The sequence below is a fragment of the Scyliorhinus canicula genome, chromosome 21 (genome assembly GCF_902713615.1).
Source record: "Scyliorhinus canicula chromosome 21, sScyCan1.1, whole genome shotgun sequence".
NCBI classification, from domain to species: Eukaryota; Metazoa; Chordata; class Chondrichthyes; order Carcharhiniformes; family Scyliorhinidae; genus Scyliorhinus; species Scyliorhinus canicula.
Genome location: NC_052166.1, coordinates 35345186 through 35372596, shown reverse-complemented (window position 1 = coordinate 35372596; position 27411 = coordinate 35345186). Strand labels below are relative to the sequence as shown.

Genomic DNA, 27411 nt, shown 5'->3' with positions numbered 1-27411 from the left:
AGGCCCAGGGCAACCGAGCGCCTTTGTTCTCTGCCCACCAGCGACCAGAATGTATTATGACAGACCACCATCACATAACCTGCTCATCAAATAATAAAACGGATGCACTGCAGAATGCAATGCAGTTTTGCGGCAACACTCCATTTTATTTTCACAAGGTTAAAAACTGAGTTAGCAGAGCCACTCAGTAAAAATAGACGTTTCTCTACACTTATTGATGCACAGAAGTAATAATGATGTGGAGATGCCGGCGTTGGACTGGGGTGAGCACAGTAAGAAGTCTTACAACACCAGGTTAAAGTCCAACAGGTTTGTTTCAAACACGAGCTTTCGGAGCACGGCTCCTTCTTCAGGTGAATGGAAAGGCTTGTTCCAGAAATGTTTATATAGACACAGTCAGAGATGCCCCGGAATGCGAGCACCTGCAGGCAATCAAATCATCAAAGATGCAGAGAGAGAGGTAACTCCAGGTTAAAGAGGTGTGAATTGTCCCAAGCCAGTTCAGTCGGTAGGCCTCTGCAAGTCCAGGCTTGTTGGTGGGGGCCGAATGTAATGCGACATGAATCCCAGATCCCGGTTGAGTCCGCATTCATGCGTGCGGAACTTAGCTATAAGTTTTTGCTCAGCAATTTTGCGTTGTCGCGTCTCCTGAAGGCCTCCTTGTAGAATGCTGACCCGGAGATCAGAGGCTGAATGTCCTTGACTGCTGAAGTGTTCCCCAACTGGAAGGGAACAGTCCTGCCTGTTGATAGTCGCACGATGCCCGTTTATTCGTTGTCGCAGTGTCTGCATGGTCTCGCCAATGTACCACGCTTCGGGACATCCTTTCCTGCAGCGTATGAGGTAGACTACATTGGTCGAGTCGCACGAGTATGCGCCGCGTACCTGGTGGGTGGTGTTTCCACGTGTAATGGTGGTGTCCATGTCGATGATCTGGCATGTCTTGCATAGATTACCCTGGCAGGGTTTTGTGGTGTTGTGGTTGCTGTTCTGAAGGCTGGAAGGCCGCTGCCCTAGACTCGACATGTATGCTCAAGCCGTCAGAAGTCGTGTCAATGCCAGATTCATCACTCGCAATCACAAGGCAGCCTCAAACGTCACCCAAGCACAACGCAACGCCATCCGCACTCTCAAGACCAACCGCAACATCGTCATCAAACCAGCAGACAAAGGAGGGGCCACCGTCATACTGAACAGAACAGACTACTGCAAAGAAGTATACCGACAACTCGACAACCAGGAACACTACAGGCAGTTACCCGCAGATCCAACCAAGGAACACATCCGCCAACTCAGCAGACTGATCAAGACCTTAGATCCAGACCTTCAGAACACCCTACGTGCTCTCATCCCACGTAATCCCCGCATTGGAGATCTCTACTGCCTCCCGAAAATACACAAGGCCAACACACCAGGCCGTCCTATCGTTTCAGGCAATGGGACCCTGTGTGAGAACCTCTCTGGCCACATCGAGGGCATCTTGAAACCCATCGTACAAGGTACACCCAGCTTCTGTCGCGACACGACGGACTTCCTACAGAAACTCAGCACCCATGGACCAGTTGAACCAGGAACATTCCTCGTCACAATGGATGTCTCGGCACTCTACACCAGCATCCCCCATGACGACGGCATTGCTGCAACAGCCTCAGTCCTCAACACCGACAACTGCCAATCTCCAGACGCAATTCTGCAACTCATCCGTTTCATTCTAGACCACAACGTCTTCACCTTCGACAACAAATTCTTCATCCAGACGCACGGAACAGCCATGGGGACCAAATTTGCACCTCAATATGCCAACATCTTCATGCACAAGTTTGAACAGGACTTCCTCACCACACAGGACTTTCAACCGATGCTATACACCAGATACATCGATGACATTTTTTTCCTTTGGACCCACGGCGAGACATCACTGAAACGACTACACGATGACATCAATAAGTTCCATCCCACCATCAAACTCACCATGGACTATTCTCCAAATTCAGTTCCATTCTTGGACACACTCGTCTCCATCAAGGACGGTCACCTCAGCACCTCGCTTTACCGCAAGCCCACAGATAATCTCACGATGCTCCACTTCTCCAGCTTTCACCCGAAACACATTAAAGAAGCCATCCCCTATGGACAAGCCCTCCGTATACACAGGATCTGCTCAGACAAGGAGGAGCGCAACAGACACCTACAGATGCTGAAAGATGCCCTCGTACGAACGGGATATGGCGCTCGACTCATTGATCGACAGTTCCACCGCGCCACAGCAAAAAACCGCACCGACCTCCTCAGAAGACAAACACGGGACACCACTGACAGAGTACCCTTCGTCGTCCAGTACTTTCCTGGGGCGGAGAAACTACGACATCTTCTTCGCAGCCTCCAACACATCATCAGCGAGGATGGACATCTTGCCAAGGTCATCCCCACACCCCCACTACTGGCCTTCAAACAACCGCGCAACCTCAAACAAACCATTGTTTGCAGCAAATTACCCAGCCTTCAGAACAGCAACCACAACACCACAAAACCCTGCCAGGGTAATCTATGCAAGACATGCCAGATCATCGACATGGACACCACCATTACACGTGGAAACACCACCCACCAGGTACGCGGCGCATACTCGTGCGACTCGACCAATGTAGTCTACCTCATACGCTGCAGGAAAGGATGTCCCGAAGCGTGGTACATTGGCGAGACCATGCAGACACTGCGACAACGAATAAACGGGCATCGTGCGACTATCAACAGGCAGGACTGTTCCCTTCCAGTTGGGGAACACTTCAGCAGTCAAGGACATTCAGCCTCTGATCTCCGGGTCAGCATTCTACAAGGAGGCCTTCAGGAGACGCGACAACGCAAAATTGCTGAGCAAAAACTTATAGCTAAGTTCCGCACGCATGAATGCGGACTCAACCGGGATCTGGGATTCATGTCGCATTACATTCGGCCCCCACCAACAAGCCTGGACTTGCAGAGGCCTACCGACTGAACTGGCTTGGGACAATTCACACCTCTTTAACCTGGAGTTACCTCTCTCTCTGCATCTTTGATGATTTGATTGCCTGCAGGTGCTCGCATTCCGGGGCATCTCTGACTGTGTCTATATAAACATTTCTGGAACAAGCCTTTCCATTCACCTGAAGAAGGAGCCGTGCTCCGAAAGCTCGTGTTTGAAACAAACCTGTTGGACTTTAACCTGGTGTTGTAAGACTTCTTACAGAAGTAATAAACCTGCTTTCTTTGTAAATGTATGGAGTGATGTTAAGCTCATCTGCAGTCAAAACTCTGACAGGATCAGATTGGGTACCTATTTTACATCCTGTCCAATTTTACCATCTGATGACATTGATGCACTGGGCAGAGTGTCCTGTGTATTATCAATATGATCCTGTCTGTTTCTCACTGGGCACATTAGATTAAAATTAGAATCATAGAATCCCTGTGGGGCAGAAGGAGGCCATTCGGCTCATCGGGTCTGCACTGACCTTCTAAGGGGGCAGCCTATCTAGGCCCAGCCCCCTGCCCTATCTCCGTAACCCCACCTATCTACACATTCCTAGTTACAAAGGGGCAATTTAGCATGGCCAATCCACCTAACCCATGCATGTTTGGATTACCCATTATTAGAAAAGCTGACGTTTTCTAGAACCGCAACCTGGCCAAGCTTTCTTTTTTTAAGCTAGAATTCACATACTGTATCAAACACAGACAGCCCTTGGACTGTTGCTTCTGTGATTCATTCACCGATTTAAAGCCTCAGTATAATCCCGTGAGAGGAGAGCTGAAATTACTGTGCTGTCAGTCTTGGAGGACTTCAGCTCATCAGCGGCCTTGCCTACTTTCCAAAAGAACTCAGTCATTATCTCAAACTGGGGCTATCCTTTGATCTGACACCAAAGGAGCAGATCAGATACCTCCCATGATTTAAGTATAGTGAATCGCCACTCAACAGTGTTAAGTAAAAGCAACCTCTGACAGTAGCCCTAGCATCCGGATCGTAGCTGTATACAGCTGATAACCTTGAGTTTACTATTGACCTTGATATGAAGAACATAAATATGTGTGGTGATTGTTATGGTTATATATGATGCAATTTAATAGCAATGGGGTACATTTTCCACTCCTGCCCGCTATCGGAATCATCATGGGTGGGTTGGATGATTTGACAGACCATTTAAAGGTCTGTTGACCCTGGTGAGAATTTCTGACTCAGGGCGGGTCCCGACCGGGAAATCTGCCCTATGTTGTTGACAAAATGATGGCATGGTCTTTTTCACAAAATAATATCCATAAACCCTTGCCCAATAATTCAGAATCTTTTTTTAAAATATTTTTACTTGCCATATTTTCATCATTTTCACCATACAAAGGAAAAACAAGAACAACCCAAATATATATAAAAAGAAACAGTCCCACCCAAACCGAAGAAATCCCCAACCAGCAGAATAATTCAGAATCTTGAAACAAATCTTTATTGTACAATGAGTTAAGTCCAAATCGAGTGAACTTCGCCATTGGGAACGTATCATTATAGGTCAATGTAAATATTGCCGCAGTTCCCACGGATGCTCTCCACTTTTGAGAGAGAGCTGACTGGTGGTGATTGAACCCGAGGTTCGCCACACCTCAGGCAAGGATGAGAAAGTGGGACTTCATGAATAACCTCCGCTGGTACGGAAATCGAACCCAGGCTGTAGGTGTCCATCTGCATCACAAACCTGCTGTCCAGCCAACGGAGCTAAACTCTCCAGTATTTCAGCTTTGCTCTTTTATCATAATTTCATATGTTGACTTTTGGCTCACTTGGTTTTGTATGTTGCTGCTCACAGAACACATTTGGGATTGATTGAGGGAAGGAACGTTAAAAAGCTTTATATACTGCAATGAGAATAGTGCATTGTTCTGCCAGAAGGGGTCACTACAACATTGATGAAAACAATGGAATTTTATTATTGTCACTTTTGAGTTTGAAAATGCCAGTAAACATGAAATTAGACAAATGCTTGCTATGTTTGTGGTGATGTTATGGGGAAAAACATTCACAAACATTTAACATACCGTTTAATTCTGACATTATGGGCACATTTGCACTGTTCATTCAGGCACTTGGAGAGTTTCAAATTACCTATTTAGAATAAGGAATGAACAATTAACTACCCAAATTAAAGAATGGTTACAAATGGTTATCGAAGCAACATAGCTTAGTACATTCAATTCAGATATCAAACTATAATGATCCATGAGACCCGAGAAAGAAGTTTCACTTAAGTTTATTATAAACTTGAAGGTTAAGGCAGTTGACCCTGGCTTACAAAGGGTCCCAGTCGGAGACCAGCAAGTGACCCGATCTTGGTTTGGGCTGGTATTTAAGGGATTAAATAATGAGTCCCAGCTGGGCAGACCTCAGCCCACTAGTGGGAAGGTCCGTATTCTGTGGGTCCCACGGGGAGAGTGATCAGTGCATCCCCATGGGCCTCATGAAGGTTATCGCTTCCCTTCCACAACCCCACCCCTCCCCAAATACCGAAATTTCCCCATCCGTGTCCTGCTAATGGGGTCTTCTTCAGCGCTTTGCATTTGGCCACCTGTCTGCCAGCAGCGGAGCCAGGTCTGGGGGGCAGCGAGTCAGGGATCGTCTCTTCCGCACAGAGCGCCGAAGGGCCATTGCTGGGGGCTCACCTTTGACCTCGACGTCCTCTCTGTCCATATCAGAGGCTAAGTCTTGGTTGTCCGGTTAGCTTGGACTTTGGTCGCCGGCAGGCTATGACTCTGGGCTGTACGATGGCACGAAGGATGGTGAGGGTACCGATTCGCCTGGCGTGGTGAAATGGCCTTCTGCAAATGTATTGATGGAAATTGTAAATAAACCTCAGGATGTGATTCACATCCTGAGGCTATATGGATTGGTTTGCAGTCAAAGACATCTGCACACTCTACATCAGGTTCAAGTTATTGACTGAAATTAGGCTGTTGGTGAATGTAAGGAAGGTAAAGGGAACAGAAATAGATTTACATAGCTGATGCCCAGGTCAGATCACTTACTCTTGATTTGATGGCTGAGAGTGGAATTGATTGCTAGCTTTAATTAAAGCTTCAGATTAATTAATTTATTGAAAAATATAGTTTATCTTTATTGAAGCTTTCATCAAATGTAAGAGCATTGTATTAACCAAAAACCTACTGTTCAGTAACGTAGGAACCAAATCCAGCGATCGGGGTAAACCAAATCGGGAGGGGGGGACCAGATCCGGAGGGGGAGGGAGAAACCAAATCTAGGTTCGGGGGGGGGAGGGGGGGGAAAGTAATATAATGGTTGAAACTTAATATACAACAATATTGGATAAAGTGGATTATTGAGAATATAACATGAGAGTAGAGATGTTTTAAAATAATTATCCACTTATAGTAAACATGTTAGTGTTTTAAAGATTTTCCCATGGTGTCAGACTCTATTTTGTATGAGTAACAAAGTGGTATTATTTGTCTACAATGACAGGGTGACAGCGGCAGCCCCGGGGATGAAGGAAAGGAAGGATTGCAAGGATTGCCGGTAAATACTTCTTACGCTAATTAATACCGTCCTGTTCGATTAAAGCTTGAAATTGTTTGCTGCATTTTAATCATTGGCTGAGCCATCTGATTAAAGTTCGATTACTGTTTAAAAAATGGATACAGTCAACTCATTCGGTCCATGCACTGCCCAAAGCAAGATCCCAGCTACTGTCCATGCTTGGTGTCTGGTCCACTGGGGCTGGGGCAACAGGTCTCTGGGGATCAATATGGGGGAATGAGAAAACAGGCATGGAACGTGGTTGTGATTGACATCCATCGCTGCTGGGAAAACCGCACATGTGGACATCTTCTGAGGACAAATACAGGCATAATTGTGATGTCTCTACATCTGAACTGCCAGCCAAAATTGCTGGAGCCCATACAAGAAGCATGGTACCTCTGGTGGCATGTCGGAGGTGACATACTTATCAAAAATTCAGAGAAGGAGAAAACTTAGTGGCTGAGAGATTTTCAAAAAAGTAAACTAAACGAAAGAGAATGTTTTTTATCTGGACAATACGGGCTGGATTTTCAGCAGCCCGTGTCGAAATCGCGTTCGGCGCTGGGGTGGAGAATCCAGTACCACGCATTAAATCGGGACCAGCGCTGGTTCAGAGATTTCCCCCCCCCCCCCCCCCCCCCCGACTCCCAAAAGCGGCGTACTTAGGGAGTGCACCACGCCGTGTATCCACCACTGGAGGCCATTGCCAGAGACCCGCCCCGCTTTTGTCCTAACGGCGTGGACCATTCATGGTACTGCCATTCGGGATTTTGAGAGGCAGGTGAAGGAATAACCAACTGAGATCCAGGCCCATACACCATCGGGGCTGAGGGCGACAGAAATAACGTCGACAAAATAATTGTTGTAGCAAGTAAAAACAACTCTCAAGTAAATACTTGGACACTGTACAGTTTGTAACGGGGCTTCGGCGAGTCATCCATTCAATCTCGACAGCCGCGAGTGCAAGTAAAAGGGTTCTTAAAAACAGTCATTGAACAACTGTGAATTACTGGGGTCAAATGGAGAATCAGTACACTTACCGTTATAATGGGTAGAGTTGCAGAGGCTGCGCATGAGGCACAAAAACAGGCCGCTGGATCGTGAATCTACGACGCTGCCGGCTCTGCAACCTACTGCTCGGGAATCGATAGCGAGGCACAGAAACGGTTAGTCTGCTTTAAACAGAGAGAAAATAAATGGCAGGGAAGACAGGTTGAGGGCTGAGTAGCACAGGTCTGGGAGCAGCAATCTAATACTGGCAGGAAGAAAAGGCGCTATGGACACATTTGATGAGGAAGAGGAGAGATGGACCTCTTATGAGGAAAGGTTCCAGTTTTCCTTAAAGCCAATTAGACACCAGCAGGCCTGCAAACTTAGACCTTTCTCAGGTCAGTTGAGAGGAAAACATTTATGTTGTTACAGAATCCATTGCACCCAGCTAAACCTGGAGACAAATCATACGATGAGTTAATGACTTTCTTGCAAGAATATTTCTCTCCTCTTCTACTATTAATAGCTGAAAGATTCTGCTTTCACCATATTGCACGAGAAAGGGAAACACCTTTCACAATTTGTTGCATCACTGTGAAAGCTAGCAAAGTACTAAGAATTTGGCCAGACTTTGGATGATACATTCCCTAACCGATCAGTTTGTGGCCTCAGGAATGAAGTCACCAAAAGGAAATTGTTAACTAAAGGGACATTAACCATAAAATCTGCAACAGAAATTGCAACGTCTATGGAAATTGCTGCAGGAGAAACTTTGTTGATTGTAATTGAAACTAAAGTCCATAAGTTGGAGTCTGTGGTCCACCAAGAACCCACCATGTCATCACTGCAACCACATGGGACATATGGCTGGAGACTGCTGGAGCAAGGAGAAAGAAATGCAAAAATTGTGGTAAAGTTGGTCACATTGCCAAGGCATGTTGGTCACACCAGCCTTCATCAGCATAAAAGAAGTGTACTAAGAAAAATACCGCAAAGTCTACAGGATAAGTTTATCAGTTAAGTGGTCCAACTGAAGACTCACCGAGTACCATGGTCAAGTCAGCTGAAGGAACTTAAGCTCAGCATTTTAGCAATACAAGGAGACCAACAATGATTCAGGGTCAGATACAGTTCCTGAGTTAGCTTCACCAGATGTGACACCGAGTAGTGTACAGGAAGACACCCCTAGTAACCCTAAAAGGCCACATTCCTGAACATCGGATTCGGCCATAAAGGGGACAGAGGACCATCCAAGATATTATCTCACAAATGTACAAACGTATCCATAACATAACAATGTTAGTTAGGGGCTGGTTTAGCACAGTGCTAAATCGCTGGCTTTGAAAGCAGACCAAGGCAGGCCAGCAGCACGGTTCAATTCCCGTACCAGCCTCCCCGAACAGGCGCCGGAATGTGACGACTAGGGGCTTTTCACAGCAACTTCATTTGAAGCCTACTTGTGACAATAAGCGATTTTCATTCATTTTCATGGTGTGCTGGATCTGTGCTGGTGTTTGGTTAAGTAAAAATGCCGGGCGCATGAGAGGAGTAAAAGGGGGAGTGTTATCTATCAGAGTAACACCACTGGCTAGCGTAATATCACGTGTTATGCAATGACATCATCAGGGAATTTTGTGGGCTTTTGTGGAGTTTACCATTGTACCCTGTCTGAGCAGAATCTCATAAACAAACCCCTTGCACTATGATATAGAAACTCGACGTATGCCACCTCCTGATTCTTTCTCTTTGACTACAACAAAGAATACAGCATTTTCTAAAAATCTGTTTATAAGAGAGTGGCATATGTCAGGTTGCATAATTTTATTTCATGGCAATAAAACTGCTGCTGTTTTTTGCTTCATTGCAGGGTCTACTTGGAGCAAAGGTAAGCAGTCACGTACCAGTTTAGGGTCTGTACAACATATCTAGACACAAGGTTGATTATTTATGAAGTTAAAAGTGCATCAAGGTTAAAAGCATTCAAAGTTTTCTCAAGATCAAGTAGAAATTGCCCCAGACTTGTGGATTACTGGACTGCCTTCTTCGAGGCTATGTCCAAAGTGGTGGGGGTGAGGGTGGAGCCATGCCCGATAGTGGCGGTCTTCGGGGTTTCAGACCAGCCAGATCTATTCCTGGGGAGGAGGGCAGACACCCTTGCCTTTGCCTCCCTGATCGCCCGCCGTAGAATCCTGTTTGGCTGGCGGTCAGCAGCACCGCCCAGAGCTGCAGACTGGCTGTCCGACCTCTCGGAATCTCTCCAAATGGAGAAAATCAAATTCGCCATCCGAGGGTCAGACGACGGCTTCCATAGAACGTGGGAGCCATTCATGCAACTGTTCCGGGACCTGTTTGTGGCCAACGTACAAAAGGAAGAATAGCCGGGTGGCCAAGAATCAGGGGAAAATGGACGGGAATCGGGGGAAGGTAGCCGGGGGCGGGGGGGGGGGGGGGGGTTACGGGTTCGTTATGGGGGTTTGATGGCAAGCTAAGGCCCAAAACCAAACTATAAACTCACAAATTCAGACCACAGAAGAAGAACTCAATTCTTTAATTATGGTTATAATTGGTTTAAAACACATTCAGTGATTAGGATTGAATTTCCAGCCACTATCCTTTCAGACACTACATTACATCGAGGAGTTAAATGCTGTCACTCCCTCTTTTTGTCAGCCGAAAGCATTGAACTGAATTTGATGCGATCAGGAGCTGTCAATCATAGCTAGATGTTTATAAACATTCAGGTTAGGTTCTAAGCAGGTTACTTGAGATGCATTCTCAAGTGGAGGGGTGCATGTTTGGGGAGAGGGGTGATCCTGCAATTCCTGTCCTTGGGGAGAGGATGCCCCTGCTGTCAGTGGCGGGAACAGGATTAGCTTTGTGAGGTGGGAGAGAGCCAGCCGACAGAACTTGCTATTGGGTCACCTAGTAACACTGGCCAGATAGTGGGATTCAGAACTTGAATCCCTTCCGCTCCCCGCCATGTATAAATCTGTATGGTAAGGGAGAGGGAATCACTTCTGGGTGCTGCTCCTAACGCCAGCACTATTCAGAAACAATTCAGCTCTGGCAGGAGAGATTAGGCCGGGATTCTCCATCTGTCACAATTCACTGTTCCTGCCGGCAGTGCATCCCCGCCCATGGGTTTCCCTGTAGTGTGGGGTGGCTTCAATAGGAAATCCCATTGAGCAGTGGCGGGAGTAATGAATCCCATTAGCAGGGAAAGAAGCGACGCCGGGAAACACGGGACTGGGGAATCGGAGAATCAAGCGCATAATCTCCCAAATGAATAATCCAGCCCAATAATGCTTTCCCTTAGTAGTTTGCATTCCAAACTCCAGTCCAGGTTTTCCAAATAACACTATTAAACAAAGCTTCTGCTCCATATTTAACAGCGCATCCAGTCCATGTTTTACAAATCCCTCTTCTGGATTTCTTTGCCTTGACTGTTGGAAAGCTTTTCACAATTGCTTTAACTCTTGAATCCCAGTCTGTTTGAAAATGGCATCAATCCTTTAATTTACCTCTGAAGTCCACTTTCTCTCTCTAAACCTGGGCACTGCAAATGTTGCTTCAACTCAGAACATTTACTTTTCCTTGATTCTTCTGAACAATACCTTTGTCTCTGTTCTCTAAGCTCCAGTCATCTTAGACATTCTTTCTGTCCCTCATCCCTTGTTATCTGGACTGTAGCTGGTACTTTAGGAAGTCTGCTTCTTTACAGCTCCCGTCCCACCCAGTTTTTCTTCTGGAAGAGTTGAGAAATGTTCACTCCCCAAAGTCATGTCACCAACAGCAATATATCCAGCTAAAACATCCAAGAGCCTCCAGTTGCTGAGCAATCCCTGCCACTACAATTTATTCTTCATGCCGTAAGCACAATAGAATCACATATGGAATTGAAACCAAACCCCAAATAGACAAACACCTTTGTCCAGCATGAAACGAACTATGGGTGAGATTCTCCAGTCCTTAAGCTGCACGTTTTTTGGCGGCCGTCGGAGGCCCCCATTGCCAGAACTCCGCAATGGAAATTGCAGAACACACTTACTGCCCTGATTTTAGCCCTTGTTGAAGTCTACTCTTTTGCTGAGGGTGTGAAAATGGAAATACGGGTGCCCCAAGTGGCTCAATAGAGGCCAGATGGAATTTTGAAGCACCAATGGTCCCAGACATGATTTGCCAATTAAATAATTGTTTCTCAAGCAAGCACACCCATCATGCTCAATCCTGGGATTGCCACCATCATTCTTCTGTTGCTCACCGTGGCTAGCTCCATTCCTTGACAAAGCTCCAGAAATTTCCGCTCTACTGATAGGGAAGGTGCACTTGTTTATTGCAGGCGGCTTGTTAATTAGGCCCAGCTAGGATTAGGCCCCTGACCATTTCCATTGGGGAAGGAGTCTCCTTGTCCTCTCGATGGATGCAGTCATACGGAAATCTATACTAGAAGGTGAGAGAATTGGCAGAGAAAATTGTCAGCACAAATAAAAAGGTCGAGGGTGGGCAGGGGGTTGTGGGAGGGGGGGGGGGGGGGTTGTGCAGGGGTGCAGGGAAACCAAGCACTTAATAATAGTTAAACATTTAACCTGATCGTTGATGGCTACTGTGTGTCAAAATGTAGCTTCTCATCATGCACCACGTTATGGTATTGTATTGTTTAACTGCCACCATAGTTGTACATTTAGTTATCAATAATAAGTAGAACCCTTAGCAATATAATAAAATAAATGATTAACACTGTCAATGGTTCTCAGGGGCTTAAAGGATTTCCAGGGATGCCAGGGACAAAAGGCATTACGGGACCACCAGTAAGTAACAATTTTGTTCTGTGCCTACAGACCCATATCCATCGGTATATTTCCACATTAGTCTAACTTATCTCCCTCAGTGCTTTTTATCTTTGTGATCATTGTGCTTGCAGCATATTTTTTGCTCTGGAAAGGAGAAGGGGAGGAGGGTGGTTGGATAGGAAGGAGAATGGGACACAGTTAATGAGGTGGGGTCTCCTCTCGATATTTTAGTAACCAACAGTGGCCAGCTCTTTCTGTTTGGGGGAGGTATTTGAAATCAGTAGAGTTGCATGGGAACAATTTGAGCTTTCCTTCAGTGGCATAATCAGAGAAGCTTAAAGTCGATGAGTTCCTGCCGAGACAGTCTTTTTCGGAATCACGCAATTGAATATGTAATAGAGGCAAGACTTTTGAGCAAGAAGTACTCCCCTAACAATTCCCTTTTAGCATATATTTACTGCACATGAATATAATATGCTCTATTAATACTGAATAGGAATTAAATTCTGCAATCAGTTGCCATGGACGTGCAGGATAGTCAGTAGCTGTAAAGCGAAGAGAAAGGTCGGGCTTTCAATGCACACCTCTTGTCAAAAGTGAATGAAATTCGTGGATTGAATGACCTGCAACCTTATTAAAAGAAAAAAGCAGGAAATTGTTCAGCGATAATCAAACAATATTGCTCATGTGGTGTGAAGATGTGTAAATATGCTAAAATTACATTGAAATTGAAAGCAATCAGCATTTGACACCTGACTTTGCTGTGAACACTCTCCCTGAATAGAAGTGCACTGTTGAACATGACTATCGAACATGTGCCAGGTTCCATGGTAGAATGTTTATGAGGAAACCCAAGACCAGGTGGGGTGTAATGGTGGCATAGTGGTTAGCACTGCCGCCTCAGCACCAGGGACCTGGGTTCAATTTCAGCCTTGGGTGACTGCCTGTGTGGAGTTTGCACTTCCTCTCTGTGTCTGCGTAGGTTTCGTCTGGGTGCTCCGGTTTCCTCACAATGTCCAAAGTGTGCAGGGTGGGTGGGGTAACCGGGATAGGGCAGGTGAGTGGGCCTAGGTAAGGTGATCTTTCAGAGGGTCAGTGCAGTCTCGATGGGCCGAAGGGCCTCCTTCGGCATTGGAGGAGATCTATGTTCTAAGTTATAGAGCATGTCAAACAGTGAGCCTATACAACCAACAAAATACTTTTTGAACTGTAAGTTGTCAATGTACTAATTATCTCTGTGTATGGCAATTACCTTGTTAAGTGAATGGCTAGTCAAACATATGACATTGATTATCCTATAAATACAGACAGCTGTCACATTTTGGTGTGAAAGCTTCTTGTGTGTTAGTAGCTATGAGGAAGTCTGACAATAAACTGGTTAGGTTTAGGTGGTTGGTTTAGGTGGTTAGGTTTAGGTTGGTTAGGTGCTAGTTAGGTGGATTGGCCATGCTAAATTGCCCGCAGTGTCCTAAAAAGTAAGGTTAAGGCGGGGGGGGGGGGGGGGGGTTGTTGGGTTACGGGTATAGGGTGGATACGTGGGTTTGAGTAGGGTGATCATTGCTCGGCACAACATCGAGGGCCGAAGGGCCTGTTCTGTACTGTACTGTTCTATGTTCTATGTTCTAAACCAACTTGAACCTGAAAGGCTAGGCTGGATTTATTCTTCCACCGTAGCCCCTGGTTGTAAGTAACATAAGTAACAGTTTAGTATAGCCCTGGGCAGGAGAGAGTGGATGGGGCGACCACTTGCTACATATTTGCTCATTCCCATCATTGGGTCAACCAACCAATGAAAAATCCCAATATTAGTTGCTAATCTCGAATGCGGAGATAGGCAGGTATTCAAGTCACTAATTTGGACTCGAGGCAAAAATCAGAAGGCATAGTAGTGAATTGATTGCGTAACAAGAATGTTTATATTTCTTTTAGGGTCTTCCTGGTCCTCCTGGCCTACCGGGGCCTTCACTGAAGATTTCTGAAGAAGAATTCCAGGTATGCGGTGTATTTGGTCTTTACATGATCTCCACGTGCAACATAAATATTCTAGTTCGAAGGTACTGCTGGAAAATTGTTCCATTGGCATCAACAATGCCTCCTCACTTTGACTTGAAATGTTTCGGCAGGCTTTGCTATCATGGGGACATCACTGCTGCCCCAACTGTCATCCATGCATAGGCATTTAGAATAGCAAATTGCACAGGGAGGAGGAAACAGTCACAGATTCTTTTTTTCTATTTCTTTCAGTTGATCCACCTCTCAGTTGTAACACCTCTCCTGTTGTTACTGAGCTTCTGGCTCTGTGTAAATAGTGTCGAAGCCTTCCTGATCTGTGTGGCTCAGTTGCATACCTGGCAACATGTAACCTGTCAACATCACGAATTACACAAAACTCTGCAGTTCTTTCAACTGTCCCCCATTTCACTCAGGATGTGTCAGCTATTAAGTAGCATAGCTTAAAAAGAAGACGTGACAGCTCAAAACCCCCCCAGGCTTGAGAAAGCAAATGGGTTCAGAATAAATCATGTTGGACTCGAAATATTCGGTAGGGGGTGAGCTGCCGGCGGGAAAAGAGAATGCCAACGGCCAGAAAATACCTGAGGTTAAGGGGATGGATAGAGCTGGGCGAGTGGGCCGAGGTAGGGTCATCTGTCAGAGGTTGGGTGTACACGGGCTGAACGGCCTCATTCTGCACAACGAACATTGACTGAAGAAAATGAGTATCTCATGAATAGGCTGCATTAGTGGCACCACCCTAGGAAATTAGCAAAAGTTGTAGATGTCAATAAGCACCCAACATTAAATTCTGTGGGATGTTATCCAAATACCCAAATGAGTGCTGGGGGTAAAAAGGAGATGGTGGAGGTACGGATGTTTGCATCGCCTCTCAATATCCAAGCACAGTTTTGAGTAATAGTCCTCTGCTACCCCATCCAACAACCCCCCAACCCCCTACATTTTGATGGTCTCAACCACAAACCTTGTTAATTAACACCGGGTTGTATCAGAGCAGTCTCTGTCTTCAGCCTTGAATAAACTAAGTGACATTTTTACACCTCCAAACTAATAGCCAAGTGTGCAATAAATGCTAACACTCGGGGTGCTTCTGGGAAAACACACGGCTGCAATTTTTTGCTTTGTGATCTATTTTCTTGCCTTCTGTTTACAGCTACTTTTGAGCAAAGCTCGCGGTGCAGATTCACAGATTATCTGGAAAGCTCTGGAGACGTTAAACATGGAGATTCGGTATATTGTTGCGCCGCCCACTGGAACCAAGGACAACCCTGCCTCAACCTGTAAAGAACTGAAGTTATGTCAGCCACAGCTCCATGATGGTAAGGGCCCCAGAGAACCATGTTTTCCCCCAACACAGTTGGTTCCCTTCCACTCCGCGTGCCTATCCACTACTGGTTGAAACTGAGACATTTGACATAGTTCATATGTATGATATGATATTGACGAATCTTCTAATGTTTCAGCAAACTGGAGAAAATCCATAAACCCATGATTATTTTGTGAGAGTATAAAGTCGTTCAGACATGAAGGACGGGAATCTCTGACCCCCCCGCTGGGTCAGAGAATCCCCCAGGGGGCGGCGTGAATCCCGCTCCGACGCCAGCTGCCGTATTCTCCGGTGCCGATTTTCAGGCGGGGTGAGGATCACGCTGCGCAGGTCGGAGGCTGTTGGCAACAGCCCCCCCGGCAATTCTCCGGGCCCCGATGGGCCGAGCGGCCGTCGGTTTCTGGCCAGTCCCGCCGGTGTGGATTGAACATGGTCCCACATGGCGGGACCTGGCTGATAGGCCAGCTGGTGCGGTCCTTAGGGAGCACGCGAGGGGATCTGGCACCGGGGGCGGCCCCCCACGGTGGCCTGGCCCGCGGTTGGGGCCCACCGATCTGCGGGCGGGCCTGTGCTCTGGGCACTCCTTCCTTCTGCACCAGCCCCTGTAGGGCTCTGCCATGGCCGGCGCGGAGAACACACCCCCCCGCGCATGCGGTATAATGCACCGGCCGCTCTGCACATGCGCGGAATCACGCCGACGGTTCTGCGCATGCGCTAACACGCAATGGCTCTTTGGTTACAGTTGGCACGCCACCAACCACTCCTCTGCTGGCCCCGCCCCTCGCCAGTGACATAACCAGGAACCACATTTGGATGCATTTAAATAAATTTAAGTGTATTTGTAAGGCTTCCCCACATATGTTGCCGCAAGTAGGAAACTGCCCCCTCGCCGAGATTTACAACAGCTGTTGCAAAATGGGAGAAATAGCAGAGGGGAGCCCACCAAAGGTACAAAGATAAACGTAATGCCCGGGGGGGGGAGAGGGTTGTGCCAGGACTGCACCCAGCCAGGGTGGCACCACTGGGCAGCACTGCCAGGGGGCTGTGCCGGGTGTTGGGGCAGGCCCTCTGGGGAACCCTATTTGGGCATTTCCATTATGTGTCGGGAGGGGCTAGCCCAGTGCTTCTGTGAGTGTGGGGGAGAGGGAGTCACCTCAGTGTTTGTGTGTGGGGTGATTGTGTGTGTGGGGATTGTTGCCTCAGTACATATTGTGGGAGAGGTGGGAGGTGGTTGCTTTGGTGATTGTTTGGGGAGTGGTCACCCCACTGCTTGTGTGTGGAGGTGTTGGCTGCCTCAGTGCTTGAGTGGGAGGGGGGTGTTCGAGGGGATTGGCCCGGTGCTTGGGAGAGCGGGGGTGGCTGCCCTGGTGATTGTGTGTGTGGGGGGTGGGGAAATGCCTCAGTTCTTTGTGTGTGGAGGGGGTGAGGGTGGTTGCCCTTCCCCCTGTGCTTGTGTGGAGCACGGGAGGGGGGGGGGGGGGTTTGCCCCAGCACTTGCTGAGCGTGTGGAGATGGAGGCAAGGGTGTGCCTGGTGCTTGAGTGGGGAGGGGCGGGGGGAACTGGTGGGGGGTGGGGGATGTCCTAGTGCTTGTGTGTATGGGTAGAGGGGATTTGACCCGCTGTATGTGTTGAGGGAGGGGGATGGAATTGGGTGGTGGTGGCTCTGGTTTGTGTGTATGGGAGGATGGGTGGGGGGTTGGAGGCTGGTGCTTGTATGTGTGTGAAGGGGGGATAACCGAAGTAATTGTGCAAGGATGTGAGGGTTGCCCTGTGTCTGTGGGCAGGTGGGGGAAGAGTTCCTTTTTAATGCAGTTTAAGGAACCCTTTAAAAAGGTTGCCTTGATCTCTCTGGAGCTGGTTTTTTCACTCCATCATGCCCCACCCTACACGGATGATGGCAAAAATCACACCGCAGTTGTAGCTGGAGGTCTACTCACCAGTTTTCCTGCCCCTGCCAGTACTCGAGTGCAAGATTCCACCCAAGATTTTGAGTCTATTTGACCCTTCCTCAGAGCTGAAGAGAGGGAGAAATGTGATGGATTATACAATGTATGGGGGGGGGGGGGGGGGGGGGGGGGCATCTGGAGCAGAGTCAGTGATAAATTGCAGAAAAGGTAGGTCACAAGACAAATGCAATGTGAACGGCTACAGAAGGTGCTGATAGCTGCATAAAGGTAAGATATCCGAATGTGTTAATAGGAGGACAAAGGTCAGTGCTTGAAGAAAGCAAATCTTAAACACATGTGACAGGTGGTACAAGGGTCCAACAGGCCGTCCAACGAGTTGTGTTGGGGCAAAAATGTGCATGTGTGTTTTATCTTTGTGTGCTTGTGGTGTTGATGGCTCTCTAAGTGACCTCCTGTACTGAAACAATGTGAGTTCCCCAATGATTGTGTAAAGTATTATCAGGTAAGCAAATAATGCAAGCGGCAATCTTTTGTGTAAGATTACCAGGTCTAGTGGGCAGCACGGTGGTGCAGTGGTTAGCACTGCTGCCTCATGGCGCCGAGGTCCCAGGTTTGATCCCGGCTCTGGGTCACTGTCTGTGTGGCGTTTGCACATTCTCCTCCTTTCTGCGTGGGTTTCGCCCCCAAACCCAAAGATGTGCAGGGTAGGTGGATTGGCCATGCGAAATAGCCCCTTAATTCGAAAAAATTAATTGGGTACTCTAAATTTTTTTTTAAAAGATGAGCAGGTCTAGCAGAGAATTGGGAGGAGAATGCAGCAAGGGAGGCAAGACACAGGAGAACGTGGATTTGAAATGACACAGTTCAACCAGTTTCTGGGTGTTCAGCACATTCGCAGTGAATCACTTGTCTGTCATTTTGGTGGAGGATTTGATCAATTTAAAATGAACAACGTTCAATACTTGCAATAATGTGGCATTATTCCGTCCCATAACTGGAACTATCATCTTCCCTCGGTATAATTGCAAGGCCTGCATCACAGCATAGGAGCTTATTCCAGTCTATCCACTTACAGGATCATTTATAGAAATAAAGATTAAAACCTTTTGCCAGTTTCGGACATTCCAAAATACTTCACAGCCAATGAGGAACGTTTGAAGTGCAGTCACTGTTGCAACACAGGAAGAAGTCTTACAACACCAGGTTAAAGTCCAACATGTTTGTTTCAAACACTAGCTTTCGGAGCACTGCTCCTTCCTCAGGTGAATGAAGAGGTATGTTTCACCTGAGGAAGGAGCAGTGCTTCGAAAGCTAGTGTTTGAAACAAACATGTTGGACTTTAACCTGGTGTTGTAAGACTTCTTACTGTGCTCACCCCAGTCCAACGCCAGCATCTCCACATCGTAACACAGGAAGGAAGAGCAGGGTGATGTAGTATCAACGGAAAGATGCAACTGCAAATGTTGACAATTGTGTCATTGAATAGAATGTTCCGGAAATTAAACACAATTTATTTCAGTAAATTTAAATTTTTCTTTGCGAAAGAACAAATGGAAATAACTGCAAAAATGAGGCTAATGCGTGGCTAAAGATAGTGGCACAAAATACCTTAAATGTCCAAGCAAAGGCCAGACTGTAAGGCCACGTTGTTCTCCACTATTATCCATTTTGATGCAAGTATAAAGATTTATACCAACAACAACCACATTTTTTGTACGTCAAATGGTAAATTTGAAATTATTTAAATCTTAATTGGCGACAATCAGTGGCAGACAGCCAACATTAAAATGGTGTGATTTGACTTGTTTTCTTTGTTCTTCACTAGGCTTCTATTATATCGACCCCAATCAGGGTTGCCCCTATGATGCACTTCTTGTTTACTGCAACTTTACAGCTGATGGAGCAACTTGTTTGCCAACTGTGGAAAATGAGGTACTAAGGGCATAGAAAATGAATGGAAAGATCCCATCATAAATTGTGGCATTATTCCGTTCTAGATCTGGAACTATCTCCTGTTGTCAACATGCCTGCCCGTTAGTAATGGCGGCGTTGTTCGATTGTGGAGATCGCAGCTTTGAGCTAGATCTTCTTCACCCAGGTAATCGGTGGAGGAAAGTTGAGCTGGGTGCTTTTCCACTGAAAGTGATATCAGGCATGTGTGAAGGATTTTTCAGATTTGGCCAACAATATCATAATATAATGCAAATATCCCGATTAAATCATACAATGGCCAGACTCTCTGTTTGGGAGACTAAGTTCTCCCGCTGGAATAGAATCGCTCCTGGTCTGCGCTGGTACAAGGACCGGCGCCCAGGAATGATTCATTCTCCCTTGCCATGCAATGGTATGCATGGAGGGCGGTTCCTGGGGTCCATTACGAATCCCGCTATCGGGCCATCATTTTGAGCGGGCAGCCCAAATCCAAGGTCTAGCAGCTGGACTCCTCCACCCTGACAATGCAGATCCTGCCCCCCTGCCCACTAATGAGTGACGACATCCTTCCCACCCCACCATCATGGGAAATTGTTGGATCACTCCTCACATAGCATGCATGCATGAGAGTGACCCAACCCCCCCCCCCCCCCCACCCGAGGCCCCTCCCATATCAGAGACCCCTACCCATATCAGTGATGTCTGCCTGGAAGCTAAAGAGCAGTCTAACTGCTTTTGAACTTGCCTGTTCCTTATACCTCAGCCAGAAGTGTAGAAAGCAGCAGCTGTTACTTCATAGAAAGCCAAAACACATCACATGGCTTTGAAGCCCCTCAGATCCTTTGATCTGTGAGCCTTCTATTCGCTTTCAAAAGAAATAGCTTTTAGAAGGCTGCAATTGACAGCATAATAGCTACCCGACAGCCAGGTGTCTGGATTGTTTATTTGCATCTCCCTTCATGCTTCAATGCATCTCAAGCACCCTACTGGCAACCAAATCACAATGTTTATAAACATCAAGGAGATAAGTGCTTTCACTTCCTCTTTTTCTGAGCAGAAAGCACTTAACAGCTTTTAATGTGGTGACAGCCTGTCAATCATAGCTAGTTGTCTGCTTCCTCATTCAGTTGGCTCATGACTTAACTTTTACATCATCTCCACTTCACCACCCCATCCGCCCAAACCTTTACCCTTGATTCCCTTTTGCAATAGATTTTTGTACTGATCGTGGCATGTTAAGAGATTAGAATGTTAATGTAACAAAGTAAGCAGTGTGGCCAAAGACAACTGGGAACAGGGAACAGATTGCCCAAGTAGGGTGGGGGGGGGGGGGGGGGTGGGAGAGGAGGGGGGGGGGGGGGAGGGGGTGGTACAATGATGAGAAAAAAAGATAGATGGAAGAAATGAAAATAACTGGATAAAAATGGAGTGAAGGGGGAGGGGAGAGTTTAGTCTGAAATTGTTGAAGTCAGTGTTAAGCTCAGAAGGCTGTAACATGCCTAATCGGAAGATGAGGTGCTTTCCTCAGGTTTTAGTTGGGCTTCACTGGAACATTGCAGCAGGCCATGCACGGACATGTGTACAATAGAGCAGGACGGTGAGTTGAAATGGCAAGTGACAGGAAAGTCTGGGTCCTGCTTGCGGACAGACCAAATGTTGTGCCAAGTGGTCACCCTATCTCTCCAACGTGGAGCATTGGGAGCAGCAAATGCAACAGACCAGATTGAAGGAGGTGCACATGATGTGCTACCTCGCTCGAAAAGAGTGTTTAGCCCCTTGGATGGTGAGCAGGGAGGAGGTAAAGGGGCAGGGCACATCCTCTGGGAGGTGCATGCCGTGGGAGACCAGTTGTAATTCGCACTGGCAATTATCTAACAGGGAGAGATAATCAGGCATGGAGGCCTGGTAATGAGGTTCAAATTTATTAAAATGGTGTCTTTGATGTTGAATGTCGGGATCCCCATTACGTTAGGGGGGGGGTGTGGAGTGTGAGGACAATCACGACAAGACTTCCCTCCAACGTAAAATGCAATTTAGGCCACTCACGAGATTTCATCTCCCGCCATCAAACCTGCCCATAGAGGACGGCAGCAGAAAATCCCATCCCAAGTTGGATTAATTGAGATTAATCTTTGAAAGAGATGGTGCAGTCAAGATGGACCAAACTGCCTTCTTCAGTGTATCACTCTGAATGAAGAGACTTAATGTAGGAAAACAGTTTTATTTGTTCAGATTTTGCTGAAGGGCAATTATTGGAAATTATTGATTATTTTCAAAATATTATCCAGGTACCTACAAAAGGCTGGTTCAAAGATAAGTCAAAGAAAAGTGCCCATCAGTGGTTCAGCTCCACAGAGGGAGGATTTATGGTGAGATAACTCTATAATCTGAGATTTAAAATGTTAATTTAAAAAGAACCACACCGTAACCTGGGGTTCAGTATCAAGCATCATACTTCCCACACCTTATCACAATTTTGTATTTCCAGTTTGAATATCCTGGAGTGAACATTGTGCAGCTTCGTTTCTTGAAACTTCACAGCACATATGCCACCCAAAAAGTAACCTACAAGTGTAAACCGGGTCTCAGTTCATTCAAGATGAATATAACTGATCACAGAATGATTCAATTCATGGGTGATAATCAGAAGAAAATATATAATGGACACAAAGGCTTTTCGATCAATTTTGATGGATGCTCAGTAAGCTTTCAGTAATTTATTTAATCATGTCGTAGTCTTTTAAATGTCAAGCACTATATTAAAATGCAAGAATATTGTATTCTGAAACAAGGTCTTCCAACAATGAGGTCGTGAAAACTCCTAAATAATCTTAGAATCATAGAAATTACAGTGCAGAAGAGGCCATTCAGCCCATCGGGTCTGCACCGGTCCTTGGAAAGAGCACACTGTAAAGGCCACGTTTCCACCTTAACCCTGTAACCCAGTGCCCCCACCTAACCTTTTAGACACTATGGGGTAAATTAGCACAGCCAATCCACCTAATCTGCAGTTCTTTTGGACAGTGGGAGGAAACACAAGAACCCAGAGGAAACCCACACAGACACGGGTTAAAATGCAAACTCCACATAGTCACCCGAGGCCGGAATTGAACCCAGGACCCTGGCGTGTGAGGCAGCGGTGCTAACCACGGTGCTACCCTGCCGCCCATAACAATGAATCCGTGTTGAATCTTTCCCCGTTCAACGGCTTAAGAAAATGTTACCGAGGGGAGATGCGGATTGCAAGTCCTTTGTTTTTCCTCTTATAAATAAGGGACGCGATTCTCCGCAACCACGATGTGTGGGAGAATAGCGGGAGGTCTGCTCCCGCACCTCCCGCTATTCTCCCACCTGCCCCAAAATGGCGTGTCCGGTTTTGCGAGACGCCACTCGGAGAAACGCGGGCCGCCATTTTTAACGGCGACCAGCGATTCTCAAGCCCGGATGGGCCGAGCGGCCTGCCGTTCCCGACCTGTTCACGACGGCGGCAACCACACCTGGTTGCCGCCGTCGTGAACATGGCGCGCCAGGTAAGTGTGGGGCCTGTGGGGGCGGATTGGGGATCGAGCACCATGACCATGCTCGGGAGGGGACGGGTCCACGATCGGTGCCCACCGATCGTCGGCCCGGCGTCTCAAGGGGACGCACTCTTTTCCCTCCGCTGCCCCGCAAGATCAAGCCGCCACGTCTTGCGGGGCGGCTGAGGGGAAAGACGGCAACCGCGCATGCGCGGGTTTAGAGCTTCCCAACCCACGCATGCACGGCTGACGTCATTAGGCGCTGCCGCGGCATCATTCTTGGCGCGCCAGGCCTTGAAGCCAGGGACAAGGCCCGGCGGCCGAGTTTCCCAGTACCGCCCTCCTATCCCCCCGGGGAGGGGAGAATAGGTGGCCGGGAAAGGCTTCCGACGCCGTCGTGAACCTCTCCGGGTTTCACAACAGCGTCGGGCCTTGCGGAGAATTCCGCCCAAGATGCTGGAAAGTTGGGAACAAACTTCAGAAATTTGTACTAAATGAGTCTGTAACGACACTGTTACAAGCAACTGTCAGATTTCAATTCTGAATGGGGTAATGATCTTTATTAGTGTCACAGGTAGGCTTACATTAACACTGCAGTGAAGTTACTATGAAAAGTGGTAGCACGGTGGCGGTGGGTTAGCCCTGTTGCCTCCCAGGTTCGATCCTGGCTCTGTGTCACTGTCCGTGTGGTGTTTGCACATTCTCCCCTTGTTTGCGTGGGTTTCGCCCCCACAACTCAAAGATGTGCATGGTAGATTTGCCATGCTAAATTGCCCCTTAATTGGAAAAACTGAATTGGGTACTCTAAATTTATTTTTTAAAAGTCACTGTGAAAATCCCCTGGTCGCCACACTCTGGCGCCTGTTTGGGTACATAGGTGAATTGGACATTCTGAATTCTCCATCTAAGAAGCACGTCTTTCGCGACTTGTGGGAGGAAACTGCAGCACTCGTAGGAAACCCACACAGACACGGGGAGAATGTGCAGTCTCCGCACAGACAGTGATCCAAGCCGGGAATCGAAGCCTGGCGCTGTGAAGCAACAGTGCGAACCACTGTGCTACCATGCTGCCCATATTGACATAAAAGTGCAACCAAATATGTTGATAATTGCAAATGCGCATGCACTATTTTTGATATGCATAAATGATGATGTAAATACATTGAAACTTTTCCAGTACACTGTAGTTGTTTTTATTGAGAATATGTTTGTTTCCTGAGTAGATGATTGATAGAATTCCCTTTATTTCAATCATTTATTTTAGATCTTGTGTGATATTGTGTAAGTAATACATGCACCCTGACAATCTAAATGGTGTCTCTATTGTAACAATATCAATTACAAAGTATCAGCGATGAGCAATATTTTAATATTTTGTTGTCTTTCTTCAGTTGAACGATTCTGGATCTCATGAAATTGAGTTTGAAGTGACCACTGATGAAGTTGATCTTCTACCTCTGAGAGATTTGGCAGTCTTTAATCATGGTGAAGGCGCTCAGGAGTTTGGTTTTTCTGTTGGCCAAGTGTGTTTTTATTAATCACGCAATCCAGCCTCTGGAAGGCCAATGGACGTTAGAAACATCCGCTTTGCACCAGTCAAATAAACCCAACAATTGAAGACAGGACAAGCTTTTATTTTCCACACAACTTATTGTAAGACAAGTGCTTTCACAAAAGCTGCATCTTTTTCTTTTTCTGCAAGGCATTATTTACAGAGACGGTCATTAACCTTTAGACTACGTTTCTATTGAAGGACCAGATATTGTTTACACAGGTGGTACAACTTCAAAAGTTTTGCTGCCAACTTCTGCACCATTTGCCTGCCGCCTTAAACATAATGGATGGTACTGGTCCAGAGTCAAAGCTAGGTTTTGCTGTATTTTCATATTCAAGGGTATGGTAGCATAGTGGGCAGCACTGTTGCTTCACAGCGCCAGGGCCCCAGGTTCGATTCCCGGCTTGTGACAATAAAGATTATTATATTACCTAAAATTAAGTTTTCAAAGCCTTACTAATGAGCACTGATCTCACAGTTTACAAAATAGTTGCAGTTATTACTGGTCTTATTAAGAGACTGCATAATCTAATTACAAACAATAATGTGGCCTGTCAATATTTCACAATATTATGGGCAGCACGGTGGCACAGTGCTTAGCACTGCTACCTCACGGCGTCTAGGTCCCAGGTTCGATTCCGGCTCTGGGTCACTGTCCGTGTGGAATTGGCACATTCTCCCCTTGTTTGCGTGGGTATCACCCCCATAACCCAAAGATGTGCAGGGTAGGTGGATTGGCCACTCTATATGGCCCCTTAATTGGAAAAAAAAGAATTGTGTACTCTAAATTTATTTTAAAAATATATATTTTACAATATTGCCAACACCTAGCCCAGCTCTTATCCTTTGAAGCATGATACAAAACCGAGTCCTTACTACAATAATACACATTTGCATCATTTCCAGGCTTTCTTCTGAGGCAGGTAATCGATGTTTATACCAAGTAGTACAAGCCAGGAATTGATCAGTACTGATCAGCAGCAATATCTCGGTCACAATTGCGGTCTGTGGATTTTGACTTGAAGTCAGTAACTTGGAATAATGTTATCATGAATCAGCCAGGGTTGGCATAAATTACTGAAACTATTCTTGCAATCCTAAGAAAATAGAAATCCTAGAGCACATTTGGTTCTTTGCATTTGTTAGACACTAATAATAATTCATATATATTTGATCATAGTTCCTACGGCGCTGAGGACCCGGGTTCGAATCCCGGCCCTGGGTCACTGTCCATGAGGAGTTTGCACATTCTCCCCGTGTCTGCATGGGTTTCACTCCCACAACCCAAAAGATGTGCAGGGTAGATAGATTGGCCGCGCTAAATTGCCCCTTAATTGGAAAAAATAATTGGGTACTCTAAATTTTAAAAAAAATATTTGATCATAATGCAGAAGGAGGCCATTTGTCCCAGTGAATCATCATTGACCCCCCCGAAAGAGAACGCCGCCCCGCCATATCCCCGTAATCTAACCTGCACATCCTTTTTTTTAAAATTTTAGAGTACTCAATTATTTTTTCCAATTAAGGGGCAATTTAGAGTGGCCAATCTACCTATCCTGCACATCTTTGGGTTGTGGGGGTGAAGCCCATGCAGACACGGGGAGAATGTGCAAACTCCACACGGACAGTGACCCAGGGCCGGGATTCAAACCCAGGTCCTCAGCGCCGTACGCAGCAATGCTAACCACTGTGCCACCGTGCTGCCCTACCTGCACATCCTTAAGCATGGAGGGGCAATTTAGCATGACCAATCCACCTAACATGCACATCTTTCGGCTGTGGGAAGAAACTGGAGCACCCGGAGGGAACCCACGTAGACACGGGGAGAATGTGCAAACTCCACACAGTCACTCAAGTTCCGAATCGAGCTTGGGTAGCTGGCGCTGTGAGGCAGCAGTGCTAACCACTGTGTTACCGTGTAATACTACCCAAAATGCATTATATTGAAATATACACCTCATTATCACTATAATACACTATACCGCTGAACTAAACGAGACCTTTAATCAGCCAGCACATAACAGCTTTGTTTGTTACATATGGATGAAAATCTGACCGATTCTATTTGCCTGTCTCATGGCTAACCTCGGCATGTTAAATACTGCATAATAATAATCAAACATCTCCTCTGCCATTAGAAACCAAAAGGAAACTATGTCAGGGGCTAGCTGAATGAACCAATGCTCAAACATTTATGTGGGAGAGACAATATTGTCCACAAAACCGATTCTGGTTCTGCATTTCTTGCACACTTGCAACTTTGTCTTAATTCAGAAGGTTTCTATTTTAACCCTTTATTGACTTTGAGACCTGCAGATTTTATACTTGGGGTCAATTTTTTGTTATGTTAAATAATTATAGATCTCCCTCTGTAATGCTAATTGTGTACAAGGTGCGAAAGGTTTATTAGAATTAAAATAAGATGGCATATGTCCAGAATGTTGTATTTATATACCTTACCTGGCAGTGAGGAGGCATTATGTACTTTCCAGCAGTACTTTATCATGGCTCTTATTTTTGTCATTAATTTTGTGTGTTATGCATCCTCGACAGTTATAACATCTTAAATGAAAGTGATATGCTGGTCATTTTTGCTGATTAAAATTCCTATTGTTTTGTGAATAAATAAAGGTATTTTAAATTTACCTTGTATTTCACTGATGTAAGAGATCAATGTACTTCAGCCATTTATTTTGCAAAATTTAAATAATTTCTGAAAAGTATTCACTTGGCATTAATAAGCTTGATAGCCTCCTATATAAAAGAAGCAATGGTGGACAATGGACTGAACAGGAAACACACATGTATTATTTTCAGCA

The 27411-nt window shown here is 46.3% G+C and overlaps 1 protein-coding gene across 1 annotated transcript in view; it reads left to right on the top strand.

Moving 5' to 3' along the window:
• LOC119955647 (collagen alpha-1(II) chain-like) overlaps nt 1-25286 on the top strand; it is a 120826-nt gene extending 95540 nt beyond the window's left edge. Inside the window, exons 40-48 of the mRNA XM_038782068.1 lie at nt 6503-6556; nt 9417-9434; nt 12304-12357; nt 14269-14331; nt 15506-15671; nt 19413-19519; nt 21808-21888; nt 22008-22220; nt 24429-25286. Of these exons, the coding sequence (XP_038637996.1) occupies nt 6503-6556; nt 9417-9434; nt 12304-12357; nt 14269-14331; nt 15506-15671; nt 19413-19519; nt 21808-21888; nt 22008-22220; nt 24429-24575 (903 nt within the window). The 3' untranslated portion in view covers nt 24576-25286. The remainder of the gene's footprint in view (nt 1-6502; nt 6557-9416; nt 9435-12303; nt 12358-14268; nt 14332-15505; nt 15672-19412; nt 19520-21807; nt 21889-22007; nt 22221-24428) is intronic.
• Nucleotides 25287-27411: the final 2125 nt, after the last annotated feature.